General features: G+C 39.6%; 1 protein-coding gene across 7 annotated transcripts in view; it reads right to left on the reverse strand.

The window, feature by feature from the left end:
- The window catches only part of LOC117504381 (ELKS/Rab6-interacting/CAST family member 1-like), a 203,519-nt gene that overhangs the window by 34,651 nt on the left and 156,439 nt on the right, over positions 1 to 12,429 (reverse strand). For 6 of the 7 annotated variants that reach the window (XR_004558776.1, XR_004558777.1, XR_004558779.1 and 3 more), the window contains one exon: positions 7,924 to 8,031. Coding sequence is in view for 1 of the 7 variants with exons in the window: in XM_034163850.1 (XP_034019741.1) it covers positions 7,924 to 8,031 (108 nt within the window). In the remaining 6 variants the exon portion in view is untranslated. Of the gene's footprint in view, positions 1 to 7,681; positions 7,760 to 7,923; positions 8,032 to 12,429 lie in introns of all 7 variants that reach the window. The other variant, XR_004558781.1, reaches the window with a different exon arrangement.

Below are 12,429 nucleotides of genomic sequence, written 5' to 3' on the forward strand. Positions count from 1 at the left end.
AAAATTAATAAATCATGCTCTCAATGTGAAAGACCAAGCTCTTGAATAAAAACCGGAACTATAACCTTCACACTACTCTGCAAGTCACTTGTTTGGGGTATGTGGGCCAGCCAGAACAGCAATGTTTAGGACAATTAGGCTAAGGGAAAGGCTAGGTTTTGTGTTTTAAAACTATACAGCTAGTTTAAAACATCTAGTGAGGTAAATATACACGTTTACTGATGAACAGAACCTCTGAATGGATGTTTTCATCTGTTTAGTGGTCACAAGAAGCAGTTTACTCTTGGGTTCTTTGTTCCAGGTACAAAAAAAAAAGTGTTAGCCCATTAACGCCTGCTTGATGATGCAGTGTTTCCATTATATATAATGTGCCAATTAAATTCATTTTGCTTCTTGTGGGATGAAGCAATATCACCAGGTTTCAAAAATAAATGTGATTTATAGACCTGTGTGACTATGGTTTTTCCTCCCTCCTAGTTTTGAGACGTAGGGGTGGACAGATTGTCTGCCTGGGTGGTTGACATCCAGCACCCAAGGTGTTTCTGCAGTGTGGTGGATGCAGTGATGTGAGAAACCAGCGCATGTTCCCAGACTTGACTTGATAACCATACTGTAAGCATCAGGCTCAAATTTTGACCTTGGCTTTACCCGGTTTTTCTAAAAACTAAATGACTTTGTGATTGGCTGATCCTCAATAGGTTTAGCAAGTTATGTTCAAATCGGATGAAAAATCTTCGAGATGTCTGAACGCACAGGACTGACAACAATACCCCTGCACACACTAACGCCTGAACATGTTTTTCTAATAAATAAATAACTAAATAAATAAATCACTACAAATTGTTTGCCAATACTTAAAACTGATTGTTCAGCATTCAAGTAAAAGTACATTTGTAAACTAATAATTTAACATGTTTTTAGATATTTACTTGTTTAAAAAGACCAGTCTTTTTTTTTTTTTTAACCAGGTTAGTCCCATTGAGATCAGGGCAAGGGAGACATGGGCAATTATAAAGTTTCCAATTCACCTAACCTGCATGTCTGTAAATGTGGGAGGAAACTGGAGCACCTGGAGGAAATCCATGCAAACACGGGGAGAACATGCAAACTCCACACAGAAAGGCCACAGGTGGGAATTGAACCCATGACCTTCTTGCTGTGAGGCAAGAGTGGTAACCACTAAGCCACCATGCTGCACTGTCTGAATTATAAAATGGGCCCATGTTAATTGAAAATTACAAGTGTTGAAAATATTTAGATTGCAGAGGACTGATTTATTTTTCTACATCAGAACGCAAACCTCAGCTGCCAAAACTGTGGTTAGAAAAAAAGAAAATCAATCCACAGATGGATCTGAAACACTACTAATGTGAATATACTGCAGTAAGGGCGGTTATGTGGGACTATCAATATATAGACCCATGTTGCAGACCGAACGGTCCCCCCTTAAAAATTGGTCCGCCCTGCCTTCACTGTACATGCGTCATCAGCTGTGGTTCACCAATTATCACCTCGTTTCTGCTTCAAACTGCACTCCAGTCATCATCTGTCTCAGTGACAGATCATTGAAGCTTTTGTACAACAATCATTTCCACATAAATTCAGCATTATTTCATCAGAAAAGATGGAGGAAGCAATCAGAGCGCCGTAGCTACACAAGCTGCTAGCTGATGTGTTCACTGCGCCTCCGTCATTTCAAAGCGTCACCAATTATCGCCTCGTTTCTGCTTAAAACTGACTTTAGAATGATTTAAGAGGTTTTACTTTGTCATCTGATGGTTAATAATCCCATTAATCCATTTGATCGCTTTGGGTGAGACTCTGTCTTAAATGTGCTGCTGTGGTCCAAAATGATGCACAGTATGCGCAGATGCAAAAGGCGGACCGATTTTTAGGGGTGGGCCATTTGGTCTGCTACACCGGTATTCCCATCCTCACGCTTTCCATATCAGACCTGGATGCGGTGAGCAGCAGGCACATGTGCTCAAGCACCTGCCCTTTAGGTATCGGTCGACCTGCTGAGCTACGAAATGATTTTTAAGGGGGACCGTTCGGGCTGCAACAGCGAGATTTGATTTCAGGTGTGTACCTGGACCAGACAGTCTGCATTGCCCCAGTCCACTAAGCAGTAGTGAGCCTTGGCTGGGGATGTAAACTGCAACAGATTAGCGTCCCGTCCAAGGGGTGTAATAAACTCATACCCGCTTCACAGTATGGAGTCTGGGGATAAGCTTAGTCCCAGTGGGTCTCAGGGCCTACATATACACAACTTACATCTTCTAATATGTGAATAGCCTATAACACTACATGTAGAGGCAACATTTATTTTTCAAAAACTGTGTTTCAGCATCTGGACAAAAAAGTTAAAGGTTGGGGGGGGGATCTGACAGTTTTCCACTAATTTCTCAAGCAGAATTATGGTAGCAACAAAAGTTGACAATAAATCAAAGTAACTGCCACTTCTGATTATAAGTCCCAACCTTTATTACCGCAAACAAAACAAATACACAAAGATTTTAAGTCTTTCTCGAGACTGTGCCAAACTCACTTGGGGGGCACAAACACTGGCATCATTATCGGAATTATAAATACTAGTTACATCATTTTTCCAGCGATTACCTACGAACAGGTTACAGTTCATTACGAGAGACACCACTGAACATCTGGACAAGTGAGGGAGCAAAAGAGAAGCAACGAGAAAATGATGGTTTTCTCTATTTTAATCCAGACTCCAAACTAGAACGACTAAAAACTGGTGTGTTGACAGTAAGCAAACGATCAATATCTGGCTCAATATCTGGCTCTGCCGCCTTAAAAACACACCCAACATATGTGCAGCAGCTGCCTTCTCACACCCTCTATTCTAGACGACTCCATCAAAAAGCTTAACAAAAAAGAAAAATACCTCGTCTTTCCAAACCCGCAGAGGAGCTCCGCAGATCAAACAGAGGACAAATGAGAAACAGACGGAACAATAGTGATATAAAGAAGACATTTCGTATTTTCCTTTAGATGTAAACTGAAGCATTTTCAAAAACATTTTCATGATGAACATAAAGAATATTAAAACCAAAGTGAGTGGCTGGTGAGACCAACAACTTGTTGGTCAGCGCCATGATATTTTACAGTTGCTATTTCTCAACAAAACTGCAATATATTGACATCAAAGTAAAGATTACCTTCCCCCCAACTAACATAAAATCCAACATCCCTGGAACAAAATCTGCACGGCATTTTCCGACACTGCAATCCCGACTAAAATCCAACAAAACACAAAAAAGGCTACAGGATAAAACGGAGCCTCCTCACTTTCTGATGATGTCACTTCTAGGAAGGCTTTAAATTTTAAAGTCCATCACTTTAACTCAAGAGCAGATGAGTACAGGATTCGACTACAGGATGTGACAGCATCATGTACGCTTTAAAACATGCACCAAATGACGGGTCCCTCGCTGACTGGGTAAAGGAACAAAGCAAAGTGATGGATTCTTTTTCTTTTGCAATGTGTAGAAAACTATTTGAATATGTACTTCTTTTGAAGGGGTTTTTGTGTGTTTACAAAAACTAGTTGTGGCATGAACTAAATGGAGCCAAATGTCATTTTCCCCCTGTTTGTTCAATAATTTCAAATCTTTCTGTAGTTTAGACAATGAGCAACACCACAGATGTTAATCCAAGGATCTGGCTTGTTTTAATTTTGAAATAATTACCGTATCCGTGCATCCGAGCACCCTGGGCCGAGCATCAACCCACCTCCTTCTTTCAAGAAATTTGGTTAAATGCCCACCAAAAATTTTATTTATTCTTTATTATTAAAGTTTATTAAAAGCCCGCCCAAAATAAATGTGCGCTGGTGAAATGTGCCCTTATTTTGAAAGACTTCTGAACAAGAAAATGAGAAGTGTTCTGGAACAATGCCTAGCTTTGTGAAGGTTAAAACGGAATTCTGTTGTGATGGTTTCTATGCTGTCAATGTGCGAAAGCACCTTAACATCGATTGGATGGCCACAGTCAAGCTACGAACAAGGACAGGACAAAACAACTATCTGGAAAGTTTTCTGTCTGATGTCCACTCGAAGTTTTGAAGAAGTACAACACTTTTTTTTGTGATGAAATCAGATATTTAATTTAAATGGGTTTTCCAACAAATGTAATATTGGCCATGCACGTGCATCAGCCCGCCCCCTTTTCAGGCAGATTTTCATGTAAAATATCCTAGGGATTTGTATATAATGAAAAATGTGTATATAACTGGAAATAAAATCATCTGTTCACTAAAATATTTTTGTGTTTACAACATCATTGTTGAACCCCAATATATTTAAACTCCTTTTCCTGATACTTTAAAACAAAGTTGATATAAAGTAAATGACAGCTTATGTTTAGGAGTAATAAACCATAATTTTTCAGTATGTCATTTTGGCAGAAAGACCTGTAGGTTGTAAAGAGTTCTACCCGATTTCCACCAACAACTATAATATGAAACAGCAACAAATCACTGACCCAAAATTTGACCTTTGAAAGTCTTTGTAGGAAACTAAATTTATTGATTTTCTTAAGGTGTAAGTACACAATGTACATACATGTTTTTATAAGATTATACTGCTTCCAATATTCAACATTTGCTGTATTTAATGAGTCCACGGTACCTATAGTGTACTGTGAAACTGTCCCACAGGAAAAATGATATTATACTGTGTGCTGTGCTTGTCCCTGCCTCCCAGACTCTTACTGCGCAGTGAAACTACCCCAAAGAGACACATTCAGCTGCAGCCTCACCGACGGACGGGCTGCATTTTTAAAGAACCGAGTGCCACATTACATCGTGTAACCACCATAATCTTTCTTAACAGATACACAAGTATGTTTGACCAGGAAAACGGCTATATGGCACATAACATAACGGCACCAGAGGAAGTAACCGAACTTTCTCCTGATCAAACCAAAAGGACCAACAGGCAAGGTTGTTGGTTTGATCCCTGAAATGGTAAGACAATCTTGAGGAAAGTAGGAGGAGCAACTTGGCAAGTTTCATCATGAGTTTCTTTGAAGACCTTGTGAAGTCCTTGCAACAGATTCAATTCCTGAGTCTTTGCCCCTGTTGGCCGAAATTAGAAGTATAATGTGTCTAACAGCAAACACATGCCAGGTCTTACAAAAATGCCCTTGTGTTCCAAAGTTCACCTTAATTTACGAAATCTTTGACAAGATATCGCATACAAAAGGGTTCTGAGACCCAGCCCCCTGGTGGCTGCATTTAGCATTAAAACGTGCCCAATGTTGAAACTTGTCTGAAGTTTACGCCATTTTGTGTGACGTTTGACATTGATACAGAGGGTCCGTCCACACAGAGACAAGTTTATCCGCAAAAGTTTTGCATCATGTCGGACTTTTGTCCACGTAGAACCGGCATTTTTAGAGTCCGAAAACACCAGTTCTTGAAAACGGATTCCAGAGTGGATAAATTTCAAAATGCCGCCTTTGTGTTTTCATATATACAACCAATACACAACTTTCGCAAAATGATGATGTCACAGCCCCACCCCTCTAACCTCAGACTTAACGCCGGTTGCAAGATGTCACATCATTCTCTGTCGGATACCTCGCACACTGCGCCCGAAACCCTCCCATTATATCAGTGTATTTAGGGTGATACAATTGCCAGTCAACATTTTCTAGTTTCATCGACTTGTAATCCAGAAGTTCAAGGCGCACGCTCCACATCTACAGCACCACATACAGGCCTGGCATATATACTACATTTTCAGTGGTTGGCATGTTTATGGAAAACTTTCTGAAAACGACAAAGAAAAAGTTCGTAGACGAATGTTACGTTTCCGTGTGGACAAGGCAAGAGTCTTTATGAAGAGGTTGCGTAAACAATGCTTCAAAACACCTGACTTGCTCCATAAGGCCCCCCACCCGGCAATTATCTTGTAATTACTTAGTGAAGAGCAGAACCAGATGTCAACTAAGATGCTAAGGTAAGGAGCTAACTTTATAAGAATCTTAAAATGTTTCTTTACATTCAGTGATTGTAACCGTACTCTTCGAACAACATTTTCGCCCGTTCAGTGGTGACAAGTAGTTTACTCAAAGCGTTTCTTATCGTGTAGTAATGTTAATTAACCAGTTAGCCACAGCACTGTTTGTGTTCTTAATCAATAATGTGCAGATTAAACAAACTTTGTCTCTGAGTTAAAACTGCAACGTCAATGCATCTAAAAATACAGCCTCGTTTAAAAAATGTCAAAGTGCTCCTTGGCCCGTGCCACACCCCTTCCCCAAGTGCTCTAAAAATCCATTTCTGGGTTTTTGAGTCATTCTGGTGTTACTGAACTAAAACCAACAGACACAAGTCAAGACTCAATCTCATGAGCAGAGGCACAAACATATTCAGCATTAATGTGCCATTAAAATGGAATATTGTCACTTACGCACCAAGCCTAGAACCTTGTTACAGAATATAAAAACAAAAGCTCAGTGTTTCAGTGTAATGCGCTGTGGAGAATTACACACTGAGGAGAAGTGTGTGTGTGTGTGTCTGAGTCAGTTATTCCTCAGCAGACAGCTGCAACCATGAATTAATAACCTGGGTCAAATATAGATTAATTTGTATTCTGTGGTGAATTTAGCATCCTAATGAGAACTCGCACTGGACAAACCAACATGAGCTTTCTGCAGATCCACTTAATACTAGTCAACTAACTGATCAGTCCATGTGGAAATCATACTGAAAATCCATTTTTGGCAAAGATGTTATGACTAGCGTTTGCTATATTGTCTGTTCAACATGATATCTCCAAAAAAAGATTGAAATTTGGTGGAAGCATGTTGGTTCCAAGAGTTAGAGATTGAGATAGTTGAGGGTCCAAGATCACTTTATAGGCTAATAAATAAATATAATTTTTTTAATAAAAGTATTCAGTACAAATACCAGCAGGGCAATTAACCAAAATGTATCCAAACCAACAGTTGGAACCTCTCACCAAATTAATCCTGCTCCATCTTTGTTAATTTGGCTCCTAATCAGGGCATTCAAGACAAGGTTCAAGATGCAAGATGCTGACACCTGACACTGTGTAAACCAGTGCTGCCCAATGTGGGGTCTGTGGGCCACGTTTTGCCCACAGTTAAATTTTCAAGAAATAAGGGGTGTCCTTACCACCTTTGACCTGCCACTGATGAGTCAGGTGTATTAAAAAAAGAAAACGGAGATAATAACAGTTCTTTAATTGTAATTTAGGCAAAATGTTTTAAATAATCATCATATTGATTTGGAGTCATTTTACAGTGTTAAATAGTGGTAAATCCTGTAAATTCCACAAAACCATCACTAAAATAAATTTGCTTCATTCTAAAAAATGATACTCATTTTTCACTGCTTTAGGTATTTTATAGACATAAAACTGAAGCAACGAAATCTCATGTCATCTGTCCTGTTGGTGTGATGATTTTTTTGTAAAAGAACAAATGAAAGATACTCCACATTTCACAGCATGTTCAAAAGATGGCAAAAACAAACAAACAAACAAAATGGCACGAGAGGAAGAGATGAAGTAACCAGAAAACCTGGAAATGAATCAGAGAAACACGCAACCCAGATCACCAACGCACAAATGAAGCAAACGTGAGAAAGACGACAGATGATGAGGACATCAAAATGCGACCGGGCGCTCACCCTTCTGTACAAAATGGCCGACCGAGGGAGGGAAAGAAGGCATGTGATTGGCTAGGCCCAAATGCCCTCCTCGTCGTCCTATGGTTAGGTTTGGTCCAGCCGCAGCGTGCGTTCAGAGAAAGCAGTGAGTTAGTTTGGCGAAACAGAAACTTGGCTGTCAAACGGGAAGACGGAACACTTTGAGCTGTTAATGGAAATAAGGAGACACTGGGACTGGGAAAGGGGGGGGGGGGGGTCCTCACCTGGTCTGGGGAGGGCTTTTGGTTGTTGGACTGCTCAGAGTTTGGAGACGCGACCTTCAGGTGGTCGTCTTCGTAGTTGTTTGCCATCAGTTTCATACGGTTCTGAGTCTAGAGAGAGAGAGAGAGAGAGAGAGAGAGAGAGAGAGAGAGAGAGAGAGAGAGAGACTTTATTTGTATTTCAGGATCATTTGGGGAAAAAAAGGGGGAAGCAGAAGTCAGAGAGAAAAAGCGAGGCGGGGAGTCCACATGATTCTCTCAGTCTTGCTCGGTCTAAATCCCCTGAGCCGCTCCTTCAGCCCTACGAGGAGTAACGGCTTACGGAGACCAGACTGTGGTTTTCTGTGTCTTTGACATATAAAGACATGTCAACGAGCGCGATTTTTATCTCTGCATGTGCGCATGTAAAGCCACAGAGCGCCCCCAGTGGTGGTAATGTATACGCTGCTCCTTGTGATGGTTTATTATTTCAAACAAACACGGATGGCAAAGCGTTTATGATGGAACCACATTAAGTAAGGACCTTGAATTCCTGCTGCTCCGGCAGACAAAACAGCTGTGGACAGGTGTTTATTTGTCTCCCTCTCTGCCTCTTCCGCTCCTCACCACAACACACTTCAGCAAGCTGTTTAAATTATTTCGTCATCCACTCAACCGTTTGTTACTGGAAATCCACAAGAGCATCTCCAGCAGGTTTGTGTTATCCTGCACAGCTGTGTGTGTCAGGGGAACGAGACCTTGAGCTTTACTGCACCAACGTGACGAGCGACCAGAGGAATTATACAACATGTTGCTAATGTACAGAATGGTAGTGCGCCCTTTAATCGTGCATTTGGAGGTGGTCTTCTCTGTCAACCGCCTGTAGTTTTCCAAAAGTTGGTCCATATTTTTTGACATTGTTTTTGTGTAACTGCAAAAATGCTGCTGTGTCCAAAGTGTTCTGACTGTTGGCTCTACGTGATGTGACTGTAGCACGCCAAGAATTTCAGCCACGCCATCTGAAACCTGTCATTTGTCATTCAAAAACCTGTTTTCACCCTCGGTTGTTCACTGTTTTATTAAAATTATTACCTCCACCAAAGAAGTTGGAGGAGGTTATGTTTTTGCCCCGATTGTGTGTGTGTGAACAGACTGGAGCACACACATTTTTATATATCGTTATGAAATTTTTTTACTGAAAATTCATATCTTGATCAGCAAGAACTGATTTAACTAACTAAGAACTAATTTTCAAGGTCATAGATCAAAATCTTGGAAAAATCTCTATCTTTAACATTGAATGAATATTCAAAAATTCATACCGTTGTCAAAAAAATCTAAAAATTTCTTTCATATTTGAGAGTGCTGCGTTTGACAGGGTCGAGTGGAGTTACCTTTTCTATGTGCTTGAAAGATTCGGATTTGGTCATAAGTTTGTCTCATGGATAAAGCTTTTATACACTACCGCACTTTCCTTTGTCAAAACAAATTCTATATACTCAAAATTTTTTCCTCTTTTTAGAGGCACTAGACAGGGCTGCCCTATGTCTCCATTACTTTTTGCGATTGCCATAGAACCACTGGCCATCTCACTTAGCTCTAATGCACATATCACTGGAGTCACGAAACTTGGCATTGAACAAAAGGTTTCCCTGTACGCTGACGATTTGCTTCTCTACATTTCAAAACCAGTTTCTTCAATTCCAACTTTTCTCTTCCAATGTGTCCCTGTTTTATCCCTGTCTCTTTCTTTAGTAAACTGGACCAAATTATTACCAGCTTTATTTGGGATCATAAACCATCTAGGATCCGTAAATCATATCTACAGAGACCAAAAAATGTTGGTGGAATGGCGTTACCAAATTTTATGTTTTACTATTGGACTTCTAATATCCGTATTCTTACATACTGGCTTAAGTCAAATGACTTGGACAATACCCCAGAGTGGCTTAGCTTGCAAACCTCATCGTGTGTGCGATCATCCTTCTCAGCTCTGGTTTACACTCCGAAATTGTTATCAGCCACTGAAATCTCTAATAATAAAATCGTAGGAACAACTTTGAAGGTTTGGTTTCCGTTTCGGCGCTACTTTAAATTTAACTTCTTTTCTTTGCAATCCCCTATTTTTAAAAAACCCTTTATTTCAGCCCTCCCTGATTGATTCTGCATTTTCCTTCTGGTTTTCTCTTGGTATTAAATCATTCAATGATCTCTATTTTGAGGGTACTTTCGCATCTGTTGAACATCTTTCTTTGAAATTTGATCTCCCAAAAAGCCACTTTTTTTGTTATTTACAAGTTCGAAGCTATGTTAAAGAGAAAACTACTGTGTTTCCATCTAAACCTCCTGCCCAGGATTTTGAGAATCTTCTGCTGCCTCCCCCACCACAAAAGGGTCTTATATCATGCCTGTATGAGAGATTGTGTTCTTTGCGTGAATCTCATATTTTAACTATCAAAGCGGCATGGGAGGAAGACTTGCAACATTGTCAGAAGTTGTCCAGCTGACCATCCAACCTGATCCTTTAACAGCACTGTTTGGGGTTGTCCCTGGCAGAGTCACCTTACCAAAACTCAAAGCTGATCTTGTCGCATTCCTTACTTTGTTGGCAAGACGTAGGATATTGTTGTGTTGGAAATCAGCCTCTTGTCCATCATTTGAAATTTGGATCAACAACTCTTTATATTTCAGCAAACTCGAAAAAATCAAATTTACCTTACGTGGATCCACCTCAAAATTTATTAAGATCTGGCAACCTTTTTTTGATCACACTCGGACACTGCAGACCCAGAAGGTACCCACGTAACTGTAACAGAATTTCAGGTATAGTCGCATATTTTATGCTTGACCCTTATATTATTGCCCTTTATATTATCTGGATTAACTCAAATTTAACTATTTGGTCATAATTAGCTTAGTACTTACTGACCCTTTTATCTCAGTACTTTTTCTTTTTGTCTTTGCACAATGAAGACCGCCTCTTTTTATTTAATTTTTTTCTTTTGTCTCTTTTCTTTTTTAACATATTTCTTTCTTTATTATTATTGCTATTATTTTTTTAAGCTTCCTACATTGCACATCTTAATACTTTTGTTAAGATTAGACCTCTTTCTTCAGATTGTACCTTCTGTAGCTGTTTTTTTTTATTTCAATATTTTATTACTGAGGTTTGATTGTGCTGGGCACTGTGGAAGGTTGGTTTTGTTCTGTTCTTTAAAAAAAAAAGCAAATATATTTTGTATACCTGTATTCTGTATTATTGGTGTAAAAATCCAATATAAATATTTAGGAAAAAAAAAATTGAGTGTTATGTAGGATGGTATCCTTTATCGACTGACAAAGTTTGATCTGGATCTGACCCAGATTACAGATTTTGTGGCCATTTAAATTTAACATTGATCAAACGTGCCCCAATCACTCTCATATCTGAACATGAGGTGCAGACTGGCACTCACCATCACCTGACAAAGTCTGATAAGGATCTGATCTGGATTATGGATTTTATGGACATAACCAGTGACCAACAGTGATGACTGAATGTCTTTAGTACTAGGTCTCTTTGTAGGATCCTTGGGTACCATTGGAATGGCTCTGAATGGTCACATAGAGAGTTGTAGATGAGGAGTGTGAACTGCACTGAGAGAGAATGTCAGCAATGGTATTTTGGTCATGTGACTTATTTCTCTCTTGAGGACCTCAGTGGTTGTAAAAGGACAAGGGGACACACCCATTTCACATGGCTGCGGCAGACAGATGGTTACTTTTGCAAGGAGAGAATGAACCAGTTTTCTGCCAAGGTGGTTGTCATCCAGGACCAAAGACAGTTCCATAGACCCAACTTTTTATATGTTAACATGATTAAAAATGAAATGTTTCTTGCCAGGCAACTCCATTCAGGAAACCAGAACCTGGAGAAACTGAAACATTGGGGGATGGCGTAAAAGAGAATAGCACCACCTCCATGTAAGCAGCATCGATCCTGACTTTCACTTGTTGTTAATTGTATTTTTCGTTCTGCTTGCAATTTTTTTTTTCTCCAAACATTTGTTTCATGTCAGAAGAACATAATGCTATGGCGGTGAAATAACTGTCAATTACTAGTTGCAGTTGTTTATTGTACATGTGAATTAACAAGACACGTTTAGTAGGCATTTAAAATTTACTTTAAATTGCATGTGGGAGCTTTTCCTAAAAATTCTGTTGCTTTCACCACAAAATACTGATGCCTAACCGAGCCCCACCGAGAAAAATGCTTGGGGCCGCCACTGACCGAACTCATTCAATGTGGAATTTGTTTGTTCTGGACTAATAAATTTTGATTTTGGGTTGCAAAGAATATTGAATTAAACTGATTAAAGTGTGGGGGAAGAGAAAGGGTGAAAGAAAGAGCAAATACTATTGAACAAAGGAAGGAATTAACATTCTTTTTTGCCCCCTTTTTTCTTCTCCTAATTTTCTCTCTAGTCTTTCTTACATCTTCCCATTTCCCTAATTGTCAGGAATGCTGACCTCAACTCAATTGTATCTCTG

The sequence above is a fragment of the Thalassophryne amazonica genome, chromosome 22, assembly GCF_902500255.1.
Source record: "Thalassophryne amazonica chromosome 22, fThaAma1.1, whole genome shotgun sequence".
NCBI classification, from domain to species: domain Eukaryota; kingdom Metazoa; phylum Chordata; class Actinopteri; order Batrachoidiformes; family Batrachoididae; genus Thalassophryne; species Thalassophryne amazonica.